Genomic DNA, 27,665 nt, shown 5'->3' on the forward strand with positions numbered 1-27,665 from the left:
TCGTATTCTTCCAGACATCTTGCATATATTACTGTTATTATTATTATTTTTAAGGGTCCTAGCAGTACAGTCAGTTTCGTTCTCGACTTACAATCAAGAATTCTGGGTTCAATTTCCGGTCGGGACATAAATATGGTTGGGTGCATTTCCTATCACCTAATGCTCCTGTTTACCTGGCAGTAAATAGGTACCCAGGAGTTAGTCAACTTGTTGTGGGGGTTTCATCATGGGAAGGATCAGTAGCTCGACCCTGGTGGGGCCTTAATATAAGTTTTTTTAGGTTTAGTTCATTTATTATGCATCCCATACCCATAAGCCTAACATGCACATGTACTCAGGCTTCCTGTTCTCCGAGTCCAACCACTTGGGCTGGACGGTAGAGCGACGGTCTCGCTTCATGCAGGTCGGCGTTCAATCCCCGACCGTCCAAGTGGTTGGGCATAATTCCTTCCCTCCGTCCCATCCCAAATCCTTATCCTGACCCATTCCAAGTGCTATATAGTTGTAATGGCTTGGAGCTTTTCCCCTGATAATCCCCTTCCCTTCCTGTTCTCCGAAACCCTGATGTATTATTATTATTATTGTCTGCCTTAAGATGGGCGGGTTGGTCAGTTTTCTATGAGTGTAGACCAGTAGCAACATTGGCCCGAGTTTTTAGCCCAGTGTTAACGAGAACAACGACCACTGGCCCAGTGTTTACCCCAGTATTACCAAGGACGCCGACCACTGCCCCATGCATACCACACCAGCGAGCATGAGACAATTATCCCCTGGCAGTTAGCGCTCGCTGGAGCCTGTAACAACGGGCACTCCTCGTGCAAGGTTGTAATACTTCTTACTTGTGCTTCACAACCCTTTTCTCTTGGTACCATCGTCTCCGTCTTCACATACCTGGTCTCAAAATAGTAATGCCTCTGGTGTTATTTGATTCCACAACGATTGATGTTAATATCTGGATTCAGCTTTGTTAACTACTGGTAATGTATGGTATTGTGAGGGAGGGCATGGAGGTGTGTGTGCCCCTCGGGGTCAATGGTGGAGAGAAGCTAGTCCAGACAGACGGGCCGCGTCGTACCCAAAACAGCTACCCAATGGATTTTAAAGTCTACCTAACCTTTCCCAGCCTATCAAATTGAATTTAAACCAACCTAACCCAACTGAGCTTAACAGACCCACATAAACTAATACATCCTAACCTAGCTATACCGTTTTAAGAAACAAAATGAACTTTGTTGACTTTTGTGCGATTTGACCGTATCCGTCCCGATTGGCACGAGTCACTTTGTACCGGAGACGATTTGTCAACAGATTTTAAAACCTACCTAGCCTTACCCAAACCAATCTGACCCAATCCACCCTAGCCCAACATAACCCTACCTAACAATGCCTAACCCAATCATACATTTTTTTTACGATTATAAAGAAAACTGCGAAATATGTGCATGACTTAACTGTACCCCTGTCTAGTCAAGTTGTATTTGGGCATTTTGACGAAGCTCATTTTCCAATCTTAAAACTTATAAATTTCATGTTAGGCTGTGTATTTCTGGGTTTACCTGCAGAGGGTTTCGAGAGTTCTTCTACTCTCCGAGCCAGGCCTCAGGCCAGGTTCGGGTTTGGTTGGGTTGATTTTAAAATGTGTTTGCTAACCATCATGGATTATAGTTTTCTGATGTCCAGGACAAGATTCCTGTACTTAGGCTTATCAAGTTCCTCCTAGGCCAACAACTGACCTTCCTCTGGGATAAAAACCCAAATTCCAAGATATCGGTTTACAGCTACGTGAATAGAAGCATCAGGCGAGAGAGAACACTGCCCATAGGCTTCTGGTCTGCTATGGGAAGTGAACCCACGACCCTTAGTTATGAGCATTGATGCGGATCTTTATTTTAAAGTGATGTATGAACCTAAGTAATTCTGTCTAATCTAAGGGTTATAAGGATATTAAGGACTATCAGAACTATAAAAAACTGTCTTCACTTCAGACAGTACACAGCCCCCTGTTTAAATCCCTAAACATGATGAGCATACACTCCACACATTTTTAGTTCTTTTATTTTATTTGTTTTATTTATATATATATATAAAGAGTTCTTACGTTCTTGCAAAGCCACTATCACACATAGCATTTCGAGCAGGTCCTGAATCTTAATTTTCCATGAAATACGACCCGCCCAATCATTTAACAACCAGGTACCCATACCTCTCCCTGCCCCTAGTACTGTAATTGCATTTTTCTCATTTATCCATATGTCACCTGTGGTATCTGTGCCTGGGGATGTACCACTCTTAATCACCTCTGACTGCTAATTGCCCATCATTAATCAGCAATTAGAACAATGACAAAATCCAGTCCCCACACAGCATTATACTCAATTACTGAAATCTTTGAACATGTTAGATATCATCAACTTTCACAAAACTCTGTTCTTCTTTAATATCCATTGTCCAACGCTAACTAAACCAGTCAAAACTAAAAGGTTAAACAAGCCATGACTTACTAAGGGTATACTTAAATCTAATAATAAAAAATATGACCATGAGAAGAAGTATAGGTTAGGGGTAATCTCTAAAGAAGTTTCAAGGAGATACTGTACTTATCAATGCTGTTCAAAGGGAAGGAGGGTGCCAGGGAGCTTCCGGGGCTCACCCAGAAAATGTGTTTCATTGCATTCAGTGCTGCTTTTCTGTGGGAAGCCCCTTTGGCACCCTTGAGCTACATCAACAAAGATAAGTAGAAGAAGGACTTACCCGCGAGGCGGCCACAGTGCGTGCATCAACTTGAAGACAAGACAACTGGCTACATCCTGTGACCCAAAGCCACACACGAATTACTGGGACCAGGAACATTCACCAAATAATGGGCAGCCAGGAACCCTGTTCAGCCTCCACAACCACCATGCCCGAATGTCAGCCCAAGCTGTGATTCTTCCCCTGCTGTGATTCATTCTCGTCCCCCCCCCCCTTCCCTTGCTTCCAGGGTTTAGAGGATTCTGAGACTTGGGCAATTTCGGGGGTTGCCCCTTCTGGGGTGGCGACAGAGGCATTCGAGTCAGTTCCTACGGCTGTGGTGACAGGGTCTGCCCAGTGGGCCCCTTTTCTTCCTGCCTTTCCGGCTGCCCCGGCTTTTTCTTGTGAGGCCGGGACTTTGGAGGATGACTCTTCCCTGGGGCCTGATGTGGAAGGTCCCAGGGTTGGGAAGGGGCTGACTTGTGGGCCTTGGGCCCTGCTAAACCTTGTCTTGAGTTTTCCAACCCTCAGAGCAGGACTTTTTGTTACATGGAGTGGGGTTTTCCTTTCCCCCCTTCTGCGCACAAGTTGGATTTGGATTCAGCCCCTCCATGGGTTCAGTTCCTTATCCCTTCGGGTCCTTCGGTTCTGTCCTTCAGGAGGTTTTCGACTTCCCGTGTCTCTCCTACTGAGGTGCGGGCGGCCATTGCGGTTTACCTCCTGCGCGACCCAGAATTTGCCTCTATAATGGATCCGTTATCCTTCATGTTTGGCTCTTCGTCTCCATACTCGGTTCGTTTATGAGGTTCCGGAGTCGTCCTAACAATGTATGCCTTTGTTCATCATGTCATCTAATTAATGTGTCTTTTTGTGTAAAATTATTTACACATTCATGTATGTTATCTTACTTTTAAAGTGTTTACCCCATTAAACCTTTCAATTTTAATAATTTGCTCTGTTATTCTGTGTTCAATAAATTTAACTAAATACACCTGTATATTTCCTTGCTGCTATTAATATTGCTCCAATCATGTTTTTGATGATTTTTATAGATGGCATTACAAGTTGCAGCCTTGGGGAAGCTACTGAGGTTATTTAAAACCAAATCTTATGATTTGTTTTCATTTTGAGTTGGCAAGGTTTTCATTTGGTCAGGTATGGCACTGCTACTTTTGAAAATGAGTTTTGAGGTCGAGGATGTGAGAAATACGCTAGGTGTGTTTACATTTTTTTGCAGACATGTCCATTTGGTAGTTGTCAATTAAAATATATTTTGAAATTAAAATTTTGCTTAGTGAAATTAGCCCATAAGGTATGGAAAATGCATCCTGGAGGCATCTTTAGTTACAAGGATTCCCTCACTGGAACAAATTGATGTTGGTCTCGTATAGTTATAAATAAATAAATAAAATAAAATGTTTATTCAGGTAAGGTACATACATACAAGAGATTTTACATAATTTGATCGATTTATAGATGGAGTTAGTACATACAATGCCTAAAGCCACTATTACGCAAAGCGTTTCGGGCAGGAAAAACATTAATGACTAAAACTTAATACTAATTGAGTATAAAGAATAAAATGTGTTGAGAACAAATAAAAATAAAGATAAAAAAGGGGGAAAACATGGCTGAAAACGCAGCACAAATACAATTAGGTCGACAAACAGCGTTGTTTAAGAAAACAGACATGGGTTGACAATAGGGGGGTAAGGTAGGTTACAGGGAATTTATTAGGTAGTGCTTCGTTTTTATCTTAAACTGGTTGAGAGAGGTACAGTCTTTAACATGGTTGGGAAGGTCATTCCACATTCTGGGTCCCTTGATTTGTAGAGCATTTCTAGTTTGGTTAAGTTGTACTCTTGGAATATCAAAACTGAATTTATTTCTGGTGTGGTGCTCATGGGATCTGTTACAACCTTCAATGAAGCTTTTGAGGTCAGGATTGGCATTTCAGTTCAGCATTTTATATATGTATAATACACATGTGAGAATGTGCAGTGACTTAATATCTAACATATTCAGAGATTTGAGTAGGGGTACCCAGTGATGTCTGGGGCCAGAGTTGGATATTGTCCTAATAGCAGCTTTGTGTTGAGTAATTAGAGGACGTAAATGATTTTGGGTAGTAGAACCCCAAGCACAAATACCATAGTTGAGATATGGATAGATGAGGGAGTAATAGAGCGTAACCAGGGCATGGCGGGGGACATAATATCTGATCTTAGAAAGAATGCCAACAGTTTTTTAAACTTTTTTTGATATACAGGCATACCTCAGAATAAGAGTTTAATCCGTTCCTGGAGACGCCTCGCCTTCCGAAATTAATTTCCCCATAAGAAATAAAGGGAAATGAATTAATCCGTTCCTGACTACCCCAAAAACCCCACATCAAACTAAATTTTTATACCTAATTTACCTAATTCATCTAAATAAACCTACAAAACTGTGTTCCAGTTATTACTTACCTTGCTGTCGAGTGCTGTAGGCGTATGGAAGATGGTGAGGAGGGGGGAGGAGGAGAGGAGTTACTGTTTGGAAGGGGAGTTCCCTTCCATAATCACATCACATAACCCCATGCCTTGTAACACTATGGATACCACTTCTCTTTCTAAATTTTTCAAACCAGCCCCTGCTTGCCTTAAACTCTTTCTTATCTGCATCACTCGTTGCAGGGGTATTCTTTAGAAGGTCTTCGTGCAACACCCTGGCTTTCTCACAAATAATGGCCTCCGAAACACTATCACCCCTCAACTCCTTGTCGTGTATCCAAATTAATAACAACTTTTCCACTTCTTCAAGTATTTGTGGTCTTTGTGCCGTTAATGTTCTTACTCCTTTTGCCACTTTAGCACCCATAATCTTATTTTTCTTCTTAAGTATAGTGCATATTGTTGATGTGGCTTTGTTGTACTGCCTACAAAGTTCAACAACACGTGTACCGTTCTCATGCTTCCGAATGATCTCTTGTTTCTCCTCTATTGTCATCCTCACATGAGCTTTCTGGCCTTTATCCTTACCACTGGCTTTCTTGGGACCCATGGTGAGATATATAATAACAAATTGTATAGACAAATCACCAAAAATCCAACAAAACACAAAAATCCGCGAGAAGAATTGATGTGGGGGTAGTCACTGAGCGCGAGACAATGGTAAACTGAGGGGCGGAGGGGCGACGATCGCCGAACCACCACGCGCTAGGTCGGCCTGTACGCGTATCAACAAACTCGCGTCCCGAAGTAACCCTCGCCTTCTGAGACAAATTTTTGGAGTAAATACTGCTCGTCTTCCGAAAACCTCGCATACAGGGACAATCGCATTCCGAGGTACCACTGTATTTAGAATGTGTCCCTGGAAATTCAGCTTGTGGTCAATGAGAACGCCAAGGAATTTGCCATCTAATTTGTTACAAATTTGGGTATTGTTTATTCAGAGATTTATTTGATTAGAGGATTTATTGCCAAACAGAATATAGAAAGTTTTGTCAATATTAAGGGCGAGTTTGTTGGCCGTTAGCCAAAGATGGACTTTATTTAGCTCAGTATTTACTGTGGCATTTAGAGCAAGGGGGTCTGGACTGGAGTAAATGAAGGTTGTGTCATCAGCAAATAGAATTGGTTTGAGGTGTTGGGAGGCATTTGGAAGGTCATTAATGTAGATGAGAAAGAGGAGAGGGCCAAGTATGCTGCCTTGAGGAACACCGATGTTCATTGAACTGATGTTGTACTACTACTGTTGTTTGCTTATTTTTCTGCTGAAGAAGCTTGACACTGTCAAGCCGTCAATAGACAAATTATAATTTTTCGGGAATAGCCTAGTAGCTCTAATTATTATTTGTTTTATCTTTCAATTATGATATTTGCTTGAGGTTAGAAATTGCCTGTGCTATGTTTTCTTTAAAATTCCATGGATATTGCCATACTAATATTGTATGTTATTTCAGATGTCCACACCAATGCAACGCATCTGCAACTTTCCAAATTTTACACAACATGCCTATAGATATGGAATTGCACTTTCCTGCATTGGTAAGTTAATTCATAAATTGTTGATGTAGTCATTTTTGTTATTATGTATAGTTATCAACGTATATTGCAGCTGTCATGTTTTTCTACTCAACCCATTACCTCTAAACCAGCTCTCCCCCCCCCCCCCCCCCCTTCACTTACACACACACACACACACACACACACACATACATGGCAGTGAGAAGAGAAGCAAAAAGAAAGGATAAAATTCAGAGGTTGAAAATGAGGAAAAAGATTCAAGGAGAATGAAAAGGAAATTTGTGAAACACTTAATGAACAGTTCCAAAGTGTGCTTGTGCAAAATAAAGTCTTCAGATAACTGGACACAATACAAATTTCAGAAAATAATGTAAAGTAAAGATGTCTCAAGACAAAGTGGGTAAAATGCTCAGGTAGCTAAGTAGGAACAAAGCAGTTGGCCCAGATGAAGCTTCACCTTGGGTTCCGAGAGAATGCGCTTCTGATCTCGGCACTCCACTTGGATTGATTTTTCAGTCATTTTTCAGTTTATCCCATTATTTTCCATCATATGTCTTGGCAGATATATGGAAAATGGCTAACTTAGTTCCAATCTACATAAATGGTATCAGGGAATACCTTTTTAATTATAGTCCTGTATCATGACAAGCAAAGTAATCAAAACATTAGGAAAAATAATTAAAGCCAAATGGGCAGAACACCTGGAGAGAAATAATATAATAAGACAGTATGGTTTTCGATCAGGAAGATACTGTGTAACATGTCGACTCTGTTTCTATGATAAAGCCAGAGATTTTATAGGAAAGATTTGGTTAGTTGACTGCATTTATATGGGCCAAAAAAAAGGCTTTCAACAGAGTCCCACATAAGAGGTTGTTTTAGAAATTGAAACATATTGAAGTAATGACAGGGGGAGGCTTCTGACATCGATGAAAAATTTTCTGACAGAAAATAAGGGCAGTAATCAGAAGTCATGTATTAGACTGTAGAAATGTTACTAGTAGAGTACCACAAGATTCAGTTGTAGCACCAGTTATGTTTGTCTATATAAACAATCTACCAGAAAGAATACAGAATTATATGAACATGTGTGCTAATGCCAAGCTACTAGGGAAGATAAGAAACTTGGATGATTGTCATGTCCTTCAAGAAGATCTGGACTAAAGTGTATGGAGCAACATTTGGCAAATAGAATTTAATGTGAATAAGTGTCATTATAGAATGTGAAAAGGAGAAAATAAGCCATACACAACCTACAAATTATGTGAAAATGTTTAAGGAACTATGATAAAGAAAGAGATCTAGGGGTGGGCTTGGACAGAAAACTGTCACCTGAGGATGATATAAAGATCATTGTGTGAAGAGTTTATGCTCTGCTTTCCAGCTTCAGAATCACTTTTAAATATATGGATGATGAAATATTAAAGAGATTCTTCTTGATCTTTGTGAAACCAAAATTGGAATATGTAGCAATTGTATAGTGCCTATAAAATTGTGGTGCTTGCCACCCAGAGATCTCCAAAGTTGGCTAGGCATTGCCTCTGAGCGTTCCACCACACTTCAATGTTTATACTCTTTTCAGTTTTCTGACCTTTTTTTTTGTGCTATGTTGTTTATTTTAGTATCAAGTTGTTCGCGATAGAATGGTGTGCATTTTGAAACAAGTCCCATAATAATCGGACAATAAATGGATTTTTGGCATAATTTTATTTCAATGATGGCGGTAACCTCATTGGTCAGAATACTTGAGTTTTTTAAATGACTGTGAGAATCTCATTGACCTGAGAAAGTACTTTGACCTGCCTATCGAGCCCATCATTACTTACTCCTGTGTACCTGGGAACCATTTAAACTGATCACCACTTGAGCTGTCACCACTTTGTTGTTATTACAGGCTTCAGGAATGCTATACTGTATGTGACACTTGTGGATTTAGTTTTTAATAAATTCTATTGTGCCATTAAGCTGGGGAACTAGTTAGGCTTGTGTTTTGGCTTCAACCATCATTTACACCAGACTTAATATGGCACCTCACCATTTACTACCACTTACCGAGGAGTTACAACTTCACCTCTAGTTGCTGGACACTCGTGCAGCAGTTGACTACCTCAGTTATTTTGGAACAGTAACATATAACTCAGGGAGGAGGATTTGACAATTAAACCAAACAATAAGATAACAGAATGATAATTGGTTATAGCTAGCATATATGTTTTCCAAATAGGGTGGTAATTAATACAGTAATTAATTTGCTCTCACAAGTCAAGCCTGGCCTCGGCCCGGGCTTGGGGAGTAGAAGAACTCTCAGAACCCCATCAAGCAAGTACTCTTATGTACAAGTTTATTTACTAATATGAATTTTATTAATCAAATTTAAAACATCCTGGGTATATGTCCCTACCAAGGCAATGATTGCAATATGTCAATGAATCTATGTCAACTTGAAATTTATGTCAATTATCCGAGATCATTTTTTTATTTTTTGACAAGCTATACACTATTATTGGGGGAGATCACTCATGAGCATTACATTCCTGGGCTGACCTCGGCCTCTCTTGGCTAGAGAGCTTGGCTTGCACAAACAATTTTAATGACTATTATCTAGAGCCAACTTATTCACCAGGACAGTGATGAATACATTAACCATTGTCATAATTAAACTGTTTCAACAATAGCTCTATGTGGATGTGCAGTAATGAAGTTAAGAGAAGTTACCATAATGTATACTAGTTAGGTATGTAGTAAGAGTTTACAGTTAGCAATTCCATAATAGTTTCCAGTTTGCAGACGATGAGTCACGTTAACGTGGCTGAAGAAATGACGACCAAACCACAACTCATAAGATGGATGAGCGACAATGTTAGGTTATCAGCATCGTCGTTTCGCCATCTTCTGAGTTGTGGTTTGGTCATCAGTTTTCAGTTTTATGTAGTAAAAGTTTCCTAAAAGTGGAAAAAAAGTCTTTTAGTCTCCTAAGTTTCCTAAATGTTAGGCATACCTAAATGTTAGGCATACCTAAATATTAGGCATACCTAAATGTTAGGCATACCTAATTGTTAGGCATACCTAATTGTTAGGCATACCTAAATGTTACGCATACCTAAATGTTTGGCATACCTAAAATTAGGCATACCTAAAGGTTAGGCATACCTAAAAATTAGGCATACCTAAAGGTTAGGCATACCTAAAGGTTAGGCATACCTAAGTGTTAGGCATACCTAAATGTTAGGCATACCTAAATGTTAGGCATACCAAAACATTAGGCATACCTAAATGTTAGGCATACCTAAAGGTTGGGCATACCTAAAGGTTAGGCATACCTAAAGGTTGGGCATACCTAAAAGTTGGGCATACCTAAAAATTAGGCATACTTAAAGGTTAGGCATACCTAAAGGTTAGGCATACCTAAGTGTTAGGCATACCTAAGTGTTAGGCATACCTAAATGTTAGGCATACCTAAATGTTAGGCATACCTAAATGTTAGGCATACCTAAACGTTAGGCATACCTAAATGTTAGGCATACCTAAATGTTGGGCATACCTAAAAGTTGGGCATACCTAAAAATTAGGCATACCTAAAGGTTAGGCATACCTAAAAGTTAGGTAAGCAGTAATAGTTTCCAGATAAGTATGTAGTTTCCAAACTGATATAATGACATTATCTGATTGTGGGTATTGTATGTTGCGACAGGTGTTTTATTAAACTGGCTGGGTGTTGCCCAGGCACATATCGAGTCTGTCCGATACTTAGGGGTTGGATTAGTAATCATCGGATCCTTCCTTATCATTGCCGCTATGTGCCGCTGGATGTTCCTCTTACCTCAACCTAGTGCCGTCCATGAGGTAAGGAAGTTTGAAGTACTTTATCACATTTTATGTGCATAGGGGTTATATGGGGAATTGTAGAACAGTGGAAGAAAGTATAAAACATGCCTAAGTTATCCTAATGTATCCTTATGTCAAGACTTTAGATTTTGAATTTAGTGTTTAAGGTTTGTTAAGGAAATGTTGTTGAGCAAATTTGCATCCAAACAAACTACTTTTCTAGTTCGGGTGCCCCGACCCCCTGGTGACTTCCTGAAGCTATCTTACTGAGATTGCTCCATACTAAGGGTTCACATCAATCATAGAAGTTCTGTTGGCCTACCAGGGACCAGAGCCAGATCCTAGCAACCCCCTCCCCTCACAGAGGTGCAGGTGGCTTGTGACAATCTGCTACCTCCACTGGAAAAAAGCCTCCAGAAAGTCGGCAAAGCATTGTAGACAACTGGAGAGTTCACAAAAAATGAAACCTTGAATCGCCAAACAACTCCAGTGGTAGCACACTTGCCTCGTGCTTCACAAGCAATTTTGCCCAGGTTCCTATCCTGGCTGGGGAGGATTCATTAGGCACCAACACTTAATTTTATACCGCTGTTCATCCAGCAGTGATTGGGTACCTGGTTGTTAAACGATTGGCAGGTCATACTCCAGGGAAACTGTTGGGTAAGACTTACCATAAGGTTCGGGAAGGGAAGGCTCTAAAGACCTGCTAACAAGAGTCAGCAGTTGTGCAGTCATCTGTTCTTGCACCCACCTGTGAAAAAAAAGGGATTCACTTAAACTAGCTAGTTAACAAAGTAACTAATCGTTAGTACTGTATTGATTACTGCCACTAGATGCCCTGGCCCCAGCCTTCAATCGACTCCCCACCTTGAATTATGTTGCAGGTGCTGTGCCGACTGTTGGTGCTAATAGTGCTTCCAGTCCATCAGAGACAAGCCCCGCTGCTTCAAGCTATGTGTTGACCATCCATGGATACTCTTATCCTGCGGGGATCATTTGCTTTGTGTATTGTTTTTTACTTTAGTATAAGTTTCACATGAGTGTTTTGGTTCCAGCTTGTAGTGTGGGCTTGGCTCTTCTGGTATGTAGGGTTGCATGTGCTCAGGGTTTTCTTCCTTGTGTGCCTGCTAATCCTGCACTTGCACAGTCGGTTCCCTTCTCTGGTGTGTTCGGGAGTTTGCCCCTGAGAGGCCTGACCACTGTGATGGAGAGTCTCATCCTGGGTTATTTAAGGGGTCTTTGATTCATTTGTTTTGGCCCTTGGCTGGGAGTGTTTTGGTTGTACTGGGGGTGCATTAAGGTTTGTGCACTTGTTTATGCTGCACACCACAGTTGCAGCCTAGTAGTTTTGGTTGCAGTTAGTGTTTGTTCTTCTGGAGAGTGGCCCTAGTGCCTGGGGTGTCTGTTTGGTTAACATCCTTCAGGCCCTGGAAGTCCCCAGTAGATCTCGGGTGTGGTCTGTATGGATCAGCTTGTCGGGCCTGCTCTCACTGAGTGTGAGTTTAAGGGGTGTTAATCTTTGCTACTTGACGATCATTATTTCTGCCCCTGCCATGCTACTTGTTGGATCAGTGGCACATACGACCCCGAGTCCTGTAAGGTGTGCTCTTACTGGGTCTCTGCATTCATGGATTCCACTGCCCAGTTGGATACATTTCAGGCAGCTGCCACTTTGTGAGCTAGGTTTGCTGGAGATAGGCATTCATGGCATGTTGATTGGCTGGATGCCCCAGAATTGAAAGTGTTGGTAAACTTCACCTGGACTAAGTCGAGGCCTCTTTTTCCTTTCTCTGTGGGTGTGGTTCACCTTGTTTTGGCTCCGAAGCATCTGAAGGTTTTGGAGTTGGGTCAGATTTAGTTTGGAGTGTACTTTGGTCTTCTCCAAGTGTGGTCCTGTCAACGATGGAGGTAGTCAAGCCTTCTAGTACCACCGGGGTTTTGTGGTGCTCGCCTTTACAACCACCCCCTTGCCCCAAGCCTTCTCCATGGGAGGACACCTTTCTGTCTGAGGTGTTGAGTAAGGACTTCAGTTCTGCCCCAGAGCCTTTGTGGCAGGTTTCTGGGGTTGAGGGGGAGCCCAAGGAGTGTTCTTGGGCAACTTTCTGCCCTTTGTGGAACTTGGTCCCCTCCACGGAAGATCTTTTGTTGTAGGGGGGAATAATTTTTCATATCCTCTATGTACGAGTTGGATCGCTCGGCTGCTCCCTTTTAGATTTGTCATTTATCCGGAGGGTTCTGTCCTCCCATGCTGCATCAGCTGTGGTCTTATGTGGATTTGCTTCAGTATCCTCTGAGGACCTCTTCTCCATGATGGACCCAGCCTCTTCTAAATACGGATCTGTCTTTGTTTATTGGTTGTAGTATGAGGTCTAGGGTTCATCCAGGCTAACTGACAACTCTCTCTTTTCCTAAAGCTTGGCTGGGTTTCTGTCAGACCTGCATGCATGATTAGCAGGAGGTGAGTTCTGTCTTTCAGGTGTTACTGGCTAAGGATGCCTTTGCTCCACTCCTGAGCTGTGTGTTTGCTCCAGGACTTTCCGAAGATGTGTGCATCTGGTTGTGCTGTCCAGGGGCCCCGTATTACAACGTACCCCAAGGAACAGAGCCGGCCGCTGTGATAGGTGATAACTAGCTGCACAGCACCCTACCAGTGCGAAAACTGCCTCTTACCCTAAGGTTAACTAGGGAAGACAAAACTCCCAATTACCCAAAGAGCGGCCGAGAAACTGAGCAGTAAAACGGACACATGGAGGCAGACCCTGAGGAACTTGTGGAAGGTAACCCCAAGCTCCAAGGGCAGTACTTACAAGGCACCAAGGGAAGGGAACCCTAGGCGCATGCAGCCTGATTACTGAGGAATAACTCCTGGCTCTCGCACCCCTGGAGAACAGCAGCCACACACAAGGCACAGTGCCGCAAAAAGACTGGAGCCAGAGCACACAACTGAGCCGATAGCATCAGCCTCAAGAACTGGAGTGTGGATCGCCGGCGCGGTAGGTCTGAGGCTGCCCCTTCCCCCTCCCGGGGAGGGGGGCTGTGCAGACAGCAGCGCGATGACGTGTGACGTCATACTAATTTGCTCGTTTTTGTTTGGGGAGTTCTATCCACTCGTTCGACTTTTGGTTGCAATTTTCACCAGAAGAGGGGTTTGTTTTGGGACGCCTACCTTTCTGGGTGCCTAACCCGATCGATGGCAGACATAAAATGCTTCCAATTACACAGCGGTTTCTATAGGCCTTTGCTCCCCTTGCCTCTCTAGATGGGGCCAGGTTCTGGCTCGTGGTCCCCGGTAGGCCCATTAGAACTCCATACACATGACTGATGCCAAAGTCTGACATTAGCATATCAGCCTAGTAAGCTCCAGGGAGCCCCCGGGACTCGCCCAGAAAATGGCGTTTCATTACATTCAACGCTGTTTTTCTTTTTGGTGGGGTGGTGGATTGTCACCCCACTCCCTGCACCTGTGTTCGTTTAATGTAACGAAATGCCCTTTTTCTGGTGGGTCCCCAAGCTTCTCATTCATTCCCTGTTCCTTTATTACCTGTGGAGTTGTTGAGTTGAATGAGGGGGCAGGCTGGCTGAAACCCCAGGGTTTTCTGGGCTACCATCTGCTGGCAGACAAGGGCATCACAGTTAATGAATGTTCCCTACAACACTGATCATAGGCTTTGTTTATGTAGTGGTACCTAATTTTTTTCAGCAGCTGCTTCTTTTATTGTACCTATTCTCTCTGGTGGATTCTATGGAAAAATAATGTAAATTGGACATTTACAAAAATCAGGAATTTTGTAAAAGTTGAAAGTGGCCTAATGTTATACTATAGTTTGGAATTTTGAAGTTACACTGTATTCTTGAGAAGGTCAGATCCCAACAAAATTAAAAAAATAAGGTTTCTAACCTATATGAGGCCTTTTTATTCTATAAATTCAGTTGTATTAAAAAACATAAATTGTAACAGATGTATTTTATTCCATAAGGTAAACTCTGATAGAGTGAGTGACCTGCATGTGATCACCGTCCCCATGGGTCGCTCACAAGGCCGCTCTTGCACTCCAGGAACCTCAACAGCATCCCAGGGAAAACCACCAGACTATTTCTTAGTTACTGAAAAGCCGCCAAGCTATGAGGAAGCTATGTCCATGTTGCCCCCATACTCCACTGCACAAACGGGCTCTTTACAGTTGAATACAGAAGGTGGCTTGGGAGATTTTTTGGCTCCTCATCAAGTACCTGAAAGCCATCTTGAAGGTGCCACTGGTATATCTTTACAGCATTCAGATAACAGAGTGGAGACTGGTAGTTTTGAAGGGTCTGAATGCTCAGTTGGCCCAATACCACCACCTCCTGCATATTCCAGCCAAATGTCACTGTGTGCCTCGCTCTCCACAGGTGCAAGCAGTGATAACATGTGCCCACCCCTAGAAGACAATACATGCTGCCATGACATAAGCAACTACACACAGGTGCCCCCTACACAGGATCCTGGGCATTGCATGCTCTCGGTAGTTAATCCATCCATAAACACAAATGAACAAACTCCTGAATCTATTGAACCTCCTGAAAAATGTCAGAAGACTAGTCACACATCATCCTCAGTAGATGCTGGTGTTGAGAAATAGATCAACTGAATGTACATGCACTGAACACTTAATTCAAAAGATGCACATTACACAATGCAGTTGCAAAATTTTAGTGTGATTGTGAAGTGCAGAGAATAAGTCACAGTATCATGGGTGAAACAAGTAACTTGACCCCACAAATATGAAATGTAATGAAAGTAGCAATATTTCAGTCTGACCTCTGATAAAGGTCCAGGACGGACTGAAACTTTGTCACATTTATTTAATTTCATATGTGGAATGTGTTATTTGTTTGTGAAATGTTTAAAAGTAGGTTCACAGGGGGAAGTATTCCAAACAAACTACAGCATACACTTTTCTCAAGAATACGAAATAGGTTAGTTAATACATGCAGAAATCACAATAGCATGATAGTTTGAGTTATCGATATCGAATAGCGGTAATATTAAGTTCAAACTTTCATCACAGCCCTTGTGGATTTGTTCATTTACTAGTTAATGTAAATTTAATTTATAGTTTATTTTGTTTAAAGATTTCATATATGTAGCCATTATATATCTGAAAATATATCTTAATATATTAGGTTTTCATTAAGTTTAAATATTAAGCTTTATGATTTTGGTGCTAATTATACCATAGTATATTTCGGTTCTGAGTAGGATACAAACACGTAGCCAACTCTTATAAATATATCTTATATTTTTATTATAGAATACCTCAGGAAAATATATTGTTTCCTTAAGTCAGCATTTAACAAAAGGTTTATTTTGAAATTTAGGCCTAAAATTCATCTTCACTTAGTCAGATTTGTTATGGAATTATGCTAAATAGCATCATAACCTCTGTTGCTTAAAGTTTATTGTTTGAAGGCTTTGGTTCAGCCTGGTGACCCCTGAGCTGGTTAAGGGTCCTTGTTCATCCTGGTGACCCCAGCCCTGAGCTGGTTAAGGGTCCTTGTTCATCCTGGTGACCCCAGCCCTGAGCTGGTTGAAAGTCAGTGACCAGCCCTAAGGGATTGGGGGTCGTGGTTCAACAGTGACCAGCCCTGACCTGGTTGAGGGTCAGTAACCAGCTCTGGGCTGGTCCTAAAACAGCAACTAATCCTGCAAACTAATTCACTGCCAATTATTCTCCTCAACTAAATCAATCCTGTTCCTGAAAGTAGAAAATAAACACAGTGCCCTTAATTTATGGTCTCTTAGTTACTGTATTTAGTGTTAAAAAGAATCATATTTGTTTAATAAATCACTTTGAAATCTGTTAAAAGTTCACCATTACATATCAGGCGATGAACAGCCAAATACACTTATTCACACTCATCTCTCACTTACATGTTTCGTAATTTTGTTACATTTGCTATATCACATCCATTGCATACCCACTAATACCACCGCACCATCATGCCACCTCATCATTGCATGTTCTTTCGAGTGTGTTGCAACTGCATGAATGCTTCTCATCTACTCATTTCTCTCTGAGTTTTGTGATTATTATTGATGGAGTATTATATTCCTTGTGTATTATTATTATCCCTCTGATATTTTATCCCTGTCTCTATCTGTCTGTCTCTCTCTCAGACCACGAAACCTTCGGACTGATGAGTGTGGCTCCCACGGGCCACACGAAACAGCTGTATCCGAGTTTTTTTTTTAAATACTGTAGGTACTTCGTAGAAAAGTGATACAAAAAACCACGGGAATAGTGTTCAGTTACTTGCGTGTGTTGGAGAAAAACTCAGTCCACGAGTGAGACGACCCACTCCCTAAAGTGTTGTGATCGAAACCTAAAAAAACCGCCACCCCGAGTTTTATAAAAAAAGCTGTTTCCTTCACCCATACTGACATACATTTTCTCCAGAACCCACCGCATCGGCAACAAGAACTAACCCACGGAATAAACCTAACTTCTCCAATACCAGAAAAAACCGTGTACAACAAAAAACTGAGGTAAGTCAAGGGGGACATGCAAGGTCACAATAGGGCAAGTGAACATAACACACACACCCCAGAACAAACAGACCAAGTGCAAAATTCCCAGGGTTTCTCATTGGGTATAGACATGAACCCTTACCCGAATCCACAACGCCCAGTCACACAGGCAACAAGCAGGGAACCAGCGGGACAAACCCCCCCCCCCCTAGACTCATCCCTCTCCTCCCTACAAATAATCCCCTCACTCACTCCATTTCTCCCCCCCCCCCCCCCTCACACCAGGGACAAATCCAGGTCCAAACCCAAATGCAAACTGAGCCCCATGCCTGCCAGGATACCATCTCACCCAATGGCCTGGTTGACGACCTGACGGCATAATCAGCAGACGCATGGGCAGACCTGATAAAAGACCTGCAGAGGAACCCCACAGTCGGCCCACCATTGGCAGCACTACCTAGCCTATGGGCGGAGGCTCGAGTATGAGGAGGAGCAGGGGGAAAAATCCTACAATCCCTCCCATTTACCAGATCCGCACCAGACATTTTGCCTGAGTGTCAAACATTAAGGAAATGGTTGAGAACTCTTCCTTTCGGAATGACCCTTTGTAGACATTGAACTGTCGGGGAAGGAACAGGGGGTGACGGAAATCCTGCGTCCAGTCTTCTCTACGCTTGACCACCTGAGAGAAAGACTGTGCCAGATACAGAGAACGGCCATTAGGAACAAAGCCCCGGTCTTCCTGACTCCGGCACACACTTTTCCTTTTTTCTCAGTGGACATGCCCCTTCCCCCCGCCTTGGAAAAATACATAGAGATTTTCTTTGACAGGCACGCAAGGGAATCGGCAGCCCTGTTTACCCTTATTTTAAAAGCATCCATAACAAGGGAGCATACCAGAAAAGAGGAGATAGTCATGTGCCTCCTAGAGGAAGGGTATCCTCAAGAGAGGATAGGGGCAATTCTCTGGTCAGCATACAATAGGTGTACAAAAGCTACCTGCACAGCACCCCCAGACCCTTTCTCAGGGAAAATGCTGGTAAAAACTAACAAACGTACGGTGCCATACAGTGAGTTTAGGAAAATCCCCCAGACTGACACGCATCTAACCCTAAGGGAATCAGTGTTCAAAATAATTGCACCAGGGGTTCCCAAGATTGGAGAGGGGATGTCGAACCCCTCAGTCTGGGATCTGACCCTAGACACTGACGAATCCATAATAAACCCACAAATACCCCAACCACAAACCGTGAAAACACAAGGGCAAGGGCACCGACAACGGTCAAAAAGCCGGAGTAGGAAACCCCACAACCCGCCACCACAAGCAAAACGGCCAGGTAAAAAAACGAAAAAGGTAAGCATCCCCGAAGACGACTCCCCTACCAGACGGGACGCAAACCCAGCACCACCCAAGAAACCAAAAAACAGGGAACACACTCCTAATAATAGGAGCAACACACCCACAAGCAGGGGGACATCACACAGCCCCCACAGACAGAAACCCCCGTCCTCAAAAGAGCGTCCCCGGACATCCAGCAGGGGGCGCCCCTGATCCAACACCAGGGGTAAGCGAGGTTCGGGCGACATGAACTCCCGGACACCCCCCCCCCCCCCCCCGATCAAACAGGGGAAAACAGAAAGCGACTCGCTCACCTGACAGGCGTCCTCAAAAAAACGGAGGAAAAGGGAAAGGGTGGAAAGATGGTGGAAGAAGCAGGTCGAGAAACGGAAAAAAAAAAAGGAAACGGAAGGAGCTGGTAAGACGCTCAGTAGTTTCCGAGGTCCACATCTCAGACCACGAAAGAGAACTTCTGGGCAAAGGCCTTACCTTTGTCCCGGGCTCTCTGCCCAGGCACAAACGCTTAGGGTTCGTGAGAGCCGCCATGGGATCCCTAGAGGACCAGATCAATGAAACCTGGTCCATGCTCAGAGTGACAGAACAAAGGGTAAATACACCTATCACCCCACGGACACACCGTTCTAGGACACCTAGGTCACTCTCAGTAAGGTACATGAACCCTCCCCTCCAAAAAACCCAAACCCTATTCAAACTGAATGGCCTGAGTGATTGCATGGACCACTTGACTTCTTCCCTCATAAAACAGGTAGACGAAAGACGACAATATAACCTCCAACCGGAGCTTCGTTCAGCCCTGCGCCATCTGGAAGAAAGGCGAGATGTCGTCATCAAACCGGCCGACAAGGGTGGAACAGTAGTGCTCTGGGAAAAAGAAAACTACTGTCGCGAAATGGGTAGATACCTGATGGACGAAACAACCTACCAACAGGTGTCAAACAGAGAAACGGCACTCAGGAACGCCCAAACAAGAAGCAAATCCCTCTTGCTCTCATTTTTCAGGAACGAAGGCAAAGGGGGCATCCTGAGAGCGTCAGCCAGAGACATTTTTCTGGCCTTCCAATCGGAGCTCCCAAAGATCTATCTGCTTCCTAAAATACATAAAGGAGTAGACCCGATAACAGGAACCTGGCCGGGGCGCCCAGTCCTGAGCAGCTGCAGAGCCCCAACCAGACCTATAGACAGGATATGCACGGCCCTTCTTAACCCGCTTCTCCGCCTTCTAGAGGAGCGGTTAGTGGACACCACAGACCTCCTGATTAAGCTAAACAAAGTAGACAAGGAATGGGGTCCAGTCCCGGAAGGAGCGACACTTTTCTCCTTGGACATAGTGTCATTATACCTGAGCATACCCCAACATCACAGAGGGAGGCGGCTACATAACCTAACTACATAACCTAAGCTACAGCATAGGATCAGTAGAGACCTGAGAGATGCAGGAATCTACACACCTCCATCAAGAGATCTCCTCATCGAAGCAATCCTCCATGTCATGAGGGACACCATCCTAACGTTCAATAATAAAACCTATAGACAGATAAGGGGACAGCGATAGGAGCCTCCAGCAGCGTGGCCATCGCAGAGATCTTCGTCCATGAGGTTTTCGAATCCAGGAGAATAAACCTTCAGATGAAACCAAGAATCTACTACAGGTACATCAACGATATCTTCGGCATCATGCTGGGACTAAAAGAAAACCTGGACGCCTTCCATACATGGGCGAACTCGGTCCATCCCAACTTGAGATTTACGACAGAAAGAAGCACAAAGGAACTTAACTTCCTCAACACAACTATCTACGTAAACCCGGAGACAAAGGCCTTCTATAAACCAACAAATCTCCATACGTATCTACAGTACGATTCGAGCCACCCAAAACCTCTTAAAGAATTTGCTCCCGTACTCTTTGGGCCTGAGACTGAAGAGGATTAACAGTAATCCCAGGTCCCTACACTCACAATTAGAAGACCTCTGGGATTTCTTCAGGAACAGGGACTACCCGGAAGAAGTACTTGAGGCAGCAGCACAGAAACTGAAGCAGAAAACGAGGGAAGAACTTCTGGCACAACCAACAGAGAAGAACCAGGACAGAGATATCCTGATAGCAACATTTTTCGAAGGCTTCAAAAAGCCTCTAAAAAACACAATGAGACAACTATGGAATTGGTTAGAGGACAGGTTCGGGGACCACCCCTCATGGGAGAGTTTCCCCAAAAACCCGCCAATGCTAGCCTGGAAGAGGAACAAATCCCTAAAGGATAAATTAGTCTCGGCAGCACTTAGAGACAATTGACCCATAAGGGAATACTAGGAAACCCACTTGTACACTAAGGAACCCAGTAGCCGGAGTCATTACAAAGCAATTAAAAAGACATTACCCGCACACTTGCTGGGGATAAGAATCCAGCGGTTAAACGAATAAACAGGAAGACTAAAGGGAACAAAATGGCAACATGACACGAGGTTGGGTTGAGGCTCATCAATGTAAAGTGTCTGTCTCTCTCTCTCTGCCTGCTCAATTAAAAATCCATTAATATTAATCAGGGCATCAGCCTTTGAAGTACCCATAGCCTGTGCAATGTTACACTACACACACATGCCAGTATTCTGAGTGAAGGACAGTAATGACAATATTACACTGAAATGTTCATAAAACATGAGGGAACGATTCAAATTCGGGTATACCAAAATCTCATATTTTTATTTCGTTTAGGGATTTCATCCTATTTATCAATTCCTCAGGGCATCGGATGCCTTAGCTTCTCAGTCTCCCCATCCACTTAACTTTTATTGTTGCCACCTGCAATTTCCTAATTTGTTTGCAACTAAACATAATTGCAATCCAAACTGCCTAATCATCTCTAGAGTTGGAGAAGATACAGTACTTTACTCCCATCTTTCATATTTGCCTTAGGTGCCCATTTCAAAATGGTATAATCAAATTCTCGTAACATTTAGTCCTATTGGGTACATTGCCAAGATTTTATCTTGTGTTTTGTTAGACATATTCATCTACATGTGACCAAATGAAAGATGCTCAGTTTTTTGCATGTTGTTTAGGTAAAGTATGTTAGAGTAGCAGAGTTTGTGTTCATGGTGCATGTCATCTTACTCTCTAGAAATGTACCTGGTTAGCTCATATTATATATTGCTTACTTGGAAAATATTTATGTATGTATGCTTGTGTGTGTTTTCATTAGTTGAATGGTTGAGACCATTTCTTGTACGTTTCTAATTATATTTTTTTATAGAAAACTATTTGTTTTGAAGTGAAGTGCTAACAGTTTTCAGGAAGGGTATCATGCATCTAAGTTTTGGAAGAATAGCAGGGCAGGACAGGGCAGGGCAAGGCATGGCACAGGAGAGGACAGGGCAAGGCACAGCACAGCAGAGGACAGGGCAAGGCACAGCACAGCAGAGGACAGGGCAAGGCACAGCACAGCAGAGGGCAGGGCAGGGCACAGCAGAGGGCAGGACAGGGCACAGCAGAGGGCAGGACAGGGCACAGCAAAGGGCAGGACAGGGGCACAGCAGAGGGCAGGGCAGGGCACAGCAGAGGGCAGGACAGGGCACAGCAGAGGGCAGGACAGGGCACAGCAAAGGGCAGGACAGGGGCACAGCAGAGGGCAGGGCAGGGCACAGCAGAAGCCAGGGCAGGACAGGGCAAAGCAGAGGGCAGGAAAGGGCACAGCAGAGGGCAGGGCACAACAGAGGGCAGGATAGGGCACAGCAGAGGGCATGGCACGGCACAACAGAGGGCAGGATGGCACAGCAGAGGGCAGGACGGCACAGCAGAGGGCGGGACAGGGCACAGCAGAGGTGAGGGTAAATACAGTACAACTGTACATCACTTGGAAGGGATATGAGGAAAAGGAGCTGGGATATGAAGACAGTGTAAAAGAATGCTACCCAACCACTTGGACCATCAAGGATGAATATTAACCCTGCAAAAAAACAAGAATGGTGCACTATCAATCTGTTCAAGTAGCAGCTCCGTGCAAAGCAGGGTGGCGTGTCATATCTTCTTGAGACAGTGGCATTATCATTGACAAAGTCTTAGCATCCAGGTTCTCAGAACCCTGGATTATACTATGAACCTATACTATTTTCCACTACTTCCTTATACTGTGCTGTGGTTTACTTTGATCGAAGACTGTTTTTGCAGTTATGATAATTTTGTTTCCACATTCAATACACTAGCATATTGTTGTTTATATTTTAACATGTAGGTACAGCATATCAAAATTTATACAAGGTTGTGCATACTTTATGCAATATTTATTTAAAAACAGTTACTTGTCATCTGTAATACTGTATCTTGTCTTTCATGGACTAAATAATCATGGATATTGTTTTCTCTTCCTTACCTCTCCCTAATATACTCCATAGTTTTAGTCACTTCATACTAACTAACCTTGTTCCATGTATACCCCAGACTTTACCTCCCATTCACATTTGTTCTTGTCCACAGCTTTGTAAATACTGTATGCATTGTGTCTGTATTTAGTCCCATTATTCCATCCAGCTGCCCAAGCCATACATATACATATTCCATCCTTTAATTGATTAATTATTTTTTGACATTTATATTTGCTTACTGTTCCTCACCCAACATGTAGTCATTTCGTTGTGAAACTATTTGCTTGCTGTATGGAAGCTGTCATATACACCACTGATACGTGTTTGGCGAATCACATTCTGTAATTAGCATGGCTGAATTTTGCCAAGATCTGCATCTTAAATATTTTATAATTCCTTACTCTGCTTCATATTCTCTGAAAATTTTCTTTCAGTTACATTCATTTAAACTGACAGTGCCATTATTAAGTACTGTATTAATAATATAAATGTACTTAAAAATATCCAGCAATAACTTATCCTGTCATGGAGTGTTTACTAAACCCTTGCTATCCATGCAAGTCCAATGCTCTTGTCTGACTTTGTACTGCTGTAAAACATTTGTGTATGTAATTAGTGAATGCATTTTGCACAATTTAATTACAATTGTGTGTAATGAATGCAAGCAGTGTAATACTATTCTGCTTTGCACCTTGATTCAATTTCACTGAGAGTTGGAATTGATGCAGCAAATGCCAGATGATCAGATACTTTAAGAATATTCTTTTGTAGTTTAACATAAAACTGCACCTCTACATATGCAGTATAATTATAATAACAAATTTAATAAAAGATGCATAATGGATGTACAGACTTTTTAGAACTTTCTTTTTAAATGTTACTAAAATGTTACTGTTAGGCCTGCAAACATAATTAATTCATGGATCTGCAACAAAGATTTTTTTTTGTTCTAATACATGGTTTTATTCATTCAAAGATGCAATGCACCTTGTGTGTGCAGAGCAAAAATATCAAACCAAGGTAATTATTAGGCGTGCTAAACCAGTATGACTATAGCAGGGGCAGCAAAACTTGCTTACTGTAAGAGCCACAAGTAGTAAGCTCAGGTGTTTGAGAGCCTCACGACATGAACAAAATTTACACTTACGGTATGTTTTTATTGTTATATACATGTTTTGTTACAAAAATTGTATATAAATTAAAAAAATGCATATTAAATGTAATAATATTTATTCATGCTTGCAGTTTTTAAACTGTTGCTGGTATTCCATCTGTTGTAGCACTGACGAGTTTATTCAGTTGAATATTGGCATTTTTTAAGGTTCTGTCAAGTGCATTTTTAATGTCTTTAGCACCAGTTTCTTCTTGTAATGCCACTAAGTCCAACATCTCTTCTTTCACATTTACTTCAGAGGAAACGACAAACAAATATTGCCAGTTGCAGTTTGTCTTGTATGACTGTTGATTCCTCAAGACCTAAGCTGAATGCAAGATAATTTTTTTAATAATTTTGCTTCCAACATGAGCACCGAGAGATACGCTTCTCTGTAGTGTGGCGTGAAGCTGGGGTTTGTGCTGTCCTCTGTAGTGTGGCGTGAAGCTGGGGTTTGTGCTGTCCTCTGTAGTGTGGCGTGAAACTGGCATTTGTGCTATTAGTTGCTGAAGTTTTGTGTTATTTAGGTCTAACACTGTCTGCTGGCTATTTATTGATGATTTTAAATCATTTAACTGATTTTTTCCTTAGTCTGATTTAGGCAAGTAATAATATTAACATTTTTTGTGATTACTTTCATAGTGGCATTTCAAGTTACTGGCTTTGTAATGACTGAGTGGCACTTGGTAGAGAACGCACAAAGATTTAGGCTTACCTCGTTTAACTGTGAATGCAAACTCTTCCTCCCACTCTGGCTGAAAATTTATGTTTTCATCTTCAAATTTTAATTTCTTACAATTTATTGAAGAACGTTTTCTTCCTTCACAAAGTTTTCAGAGACAATTTAAATAAGATTTATATATGAAGTGTACCAGCTAGGTCTGCACAGTTAACGTCTGCACTTGTACTGTACTCCCTCCCATAGATATCACAACTCTTTATATTACCACACGTTTCTTGCTCTGGATTCGAGTTATAATTTCTAGAATATTCGAATTCCCTAGACTTTTTCATGAGCTGCATATTGTGAGAAATATCAGGTCAAAGAGCCACATGCAGTTCGCAAGATGCGGTTTGGCCACCCCTACTATGTAGCATTTGGAAGGGCTGTAAGACAAGGAGCTAAAGTAGGAGAAAGGAGTGAAGGAACTGTGCCAACCACTTGGACCATCAGGGATCAGATGCTGCCCTTCAAGCAGCAATGCTGTCGCTGTACCATCCGGTCCAAGTGGATGGATTTTATCATACCAAATAAATAAATTATTGCTTTCTGGAGAATGTCACAATGTGGATGAAATAAACAACCCAACCCCTGCAAACATGAAATGAAAGTGATGACATCACAGCCAGTCTTGAATTCTTGTCATGTTATGTCATGTCATGACTTGATAAAGGCCCAAGACAGACCACACATCATTATTTCCATTTCATATGTGTGGGCTGCATTATTTATAAGTCATGATTCCATACAATAAATTTAGCTGCATATACCATCACACAGGCACTTGCCCTATCCTAGGAACATCATTGAATGGCCTGTTTACTCAGTGTCTATATCCATGTATTAATGAAAGTGAATTTTCCATTTGATGTATTAAACCTTTGCTGCAAGGATATTGTAAATCTTCAGTGAAGATGTTACTGATTGTTGTTCGAGTTGGCTCGAATTAATAAGTAACAAATGGCAACAAAGTTTAGATATGTATCATAATGTACTAGTTACTCTAGAAAAATGTAGATGCAGTTTGGTGAAATGGAACAAAAGACATTTTTGTTGACTGAAAGACTTCGAGTGCCATTGTTGCCTAGAACACTATTAATCAAACTTTTAATAAGTCTGAAGTAGCATCTTGCTTGTATATATTGATTCTAATCATTGTGATAATGATGTCACTTTACTAACATTAGATGTAGGGTTGAAAATACCAAGATAGACATCAACTGGTTTCAAGATGACAATTTTTGCTAGTAAACTTTTTTTCAACCATTAGCAGCAAGCCGACTTGTTAAGATTTTTAAAACTCTCATGTGCACACTATTACCTTGACATTGTCTTATTCTCAGCTTAGTGTTTTCAAGCCTAACATACATAACAAACATGTTGTGGTCAGCTAGAGGTGATACACAGCTTAGCTATGTAAGTATTGATTAGTGTTTGCAATATGCATTGCTTAAGATGGTCATTAATGCAATAATCAAATAATTAGCATCGAAGAATGCTATTTGTATCACAGTTTTAATATAAAAATGTAAGTGATAATTAGACAAGCTTTTGATGTGTAGCATTGTTGAGATCAAATGTTATATGCAGTACTGTATACTTTTGTGCAGAATAACCACAGCCTTGGCTTAACATGTACGAACTCTAATTGCTTCTTTTACTTGATTATAATGTACTACACAAACTCATGTTGAAATTTCCTACATCGTTGTTCTGCATCTTGAAGGTCATATATTTTGTGATTTCCCTGCACAATTGATATATTATACAATGTGTGTGTATATAATAATAATTTTATAGTGTATTGCTTTGTAAATACACTATACTGCATCATAAATTATTTGTGATGTTGCTAAGTAGATATGCTAAAGTGAGCAAATTAAATACTGGTTTAAAAAATCTTTGAATTGTGGCTGTTTTATATTGTATTTTATCCGAGTTCTCCAGAACTTTTAATAATATCAGGAGTCATAATACTGTTCAATCTAAGTTGTATCAATATTTGCTCTAATCACATTACAAACCCCAAATCTAACAAGACAATTATTTTTGTTTAATAAAATAGTTTTTTTAATTATGGATGGCATCTTGGTGCCTTTTGATCCTTTAACTGTGAATCCAATTTGTTGATATATTAGTTAGTGTTAAACAAGAAATGACCCACCGGTTTGAATAATGAAAAGTGTTCTTTAAAGTAGATTAGTATAGAAGTGTTAAGGTTTAGCACAATCAGTGTACTTGTTACACTTAGATACCTTCAGCAATGATGCAATATGTCTTCCTTCTCCTAGTGTCTCTGTTCTCTCTAGTGGGTGCCTGTAGGGCAGTAGTGTGAGCTTGTTGTGTGGACAGAGGTGGGGAAGCCTTAATCAATCATCGTTTGCTGTGCCTTCATTCCTAGTTAAGATTTTCTTGTTGTTTGCATCAGCAGTATTCCAAACCAACATTGTGCACCTCCTGTCTTATTTATTGTGCCTTTGACCCCACAAATCCTGCAGTTACTGCGAGTTTTTAACTGAAGAAGAGATATGTTCTATCTTCTCATAGATGTAGCACTTTCAAGACTTTTGTTTCAAGAATTCTTTATTATGTACTATACTAGGAATGGTTATTGTGTCAACCTGTTCTCTCGCCTAATATATCTCGGCTTTCACGGAATTGGCCTATCTGTTCAAAATGAGATGTATAGTATTACTATATTAGAACTCTGCAATATTAACATTATCTTTTTGTTGTGTGCATTGCCTCAATAGCTTAGGTTGGTTGCTTGGGTTCATATGTTTTTGGTTAGATAAAACGATTATATTTTTCAGAGTGGCAAATTAAGAGAACAGGCCAACTCTGTGCCATGAAATTAAGACTAGTTTCAGGTATATCTACTGAGTTCAAGAGAATTTGCACAAACTTCTTAATTATTTGTCTGCAAGTGTGTGTGTGCAGTATTACATATTGAAATAAATATCACATTACAGATAGTAGTTTTCTTGGATATACAGTATAATATG

At 41.6% G+C, this 27,665-nt stretch overlaps 1 protein-coding gene across 3 annotated transcripts; it reads left to right on the forward strand.

Moving 5' to 3' along the window:
• The first annotated feature begins 644 nt into the window (after window positions 1–644).
• On the forward strand, window positions 645–27,631 carry LOC123758598 (uncharacterized). 3 transcript variants are annotated; one of them, XM_045743043.2, is made up of 4 exons: window positions 645–822; window positions 6,674–6,758; window positions 10,429–10,580; window positions 14,540–27,631. In XM_045743043.2, the coding sequence occupies exons 2-4, from the start codon at window positions 6,674–6,676 to the stop codon at window positions 15,179–15,181; spliced, it is 879 nt and encodes a 292-aa protein (XP_045598999.2). In that variant the 5' UTR covers window positions 645–822; the 3' UTR covers window positions 15,182–27,631. The 3 variants fall into 3 exon arrangements, with proteins under 3 accessions (XP_045598999.2, XP_045599009.2, XP_069184898.1); XM_045743053.2 differs by lacking the exon at window positions 645–822 and adding an exon at window positions 839–977; XM_069328797.1 differs by lacking the exon at window positions 645–822 and adding an exon at window positions 886–905.
• The last annotated feature ends 34 nt before the right edge of the window (window positions 27,632–27,665 follow it).

This window comes from Procambarus clarkii, chromosome 22 (genome assembly GCF_040958095.1).
Source record: "Procambarus clarkii isolate CNS0578487 chromosome 22, FALCON_Pclarkii_2.0, whole genome shotgun sequence".
NCBI lineage: Eukaryota > Metazoa > Arthropoda > Malacostraca > Decapoda > Cambaridae > Procambarus > Procambarus clarkii.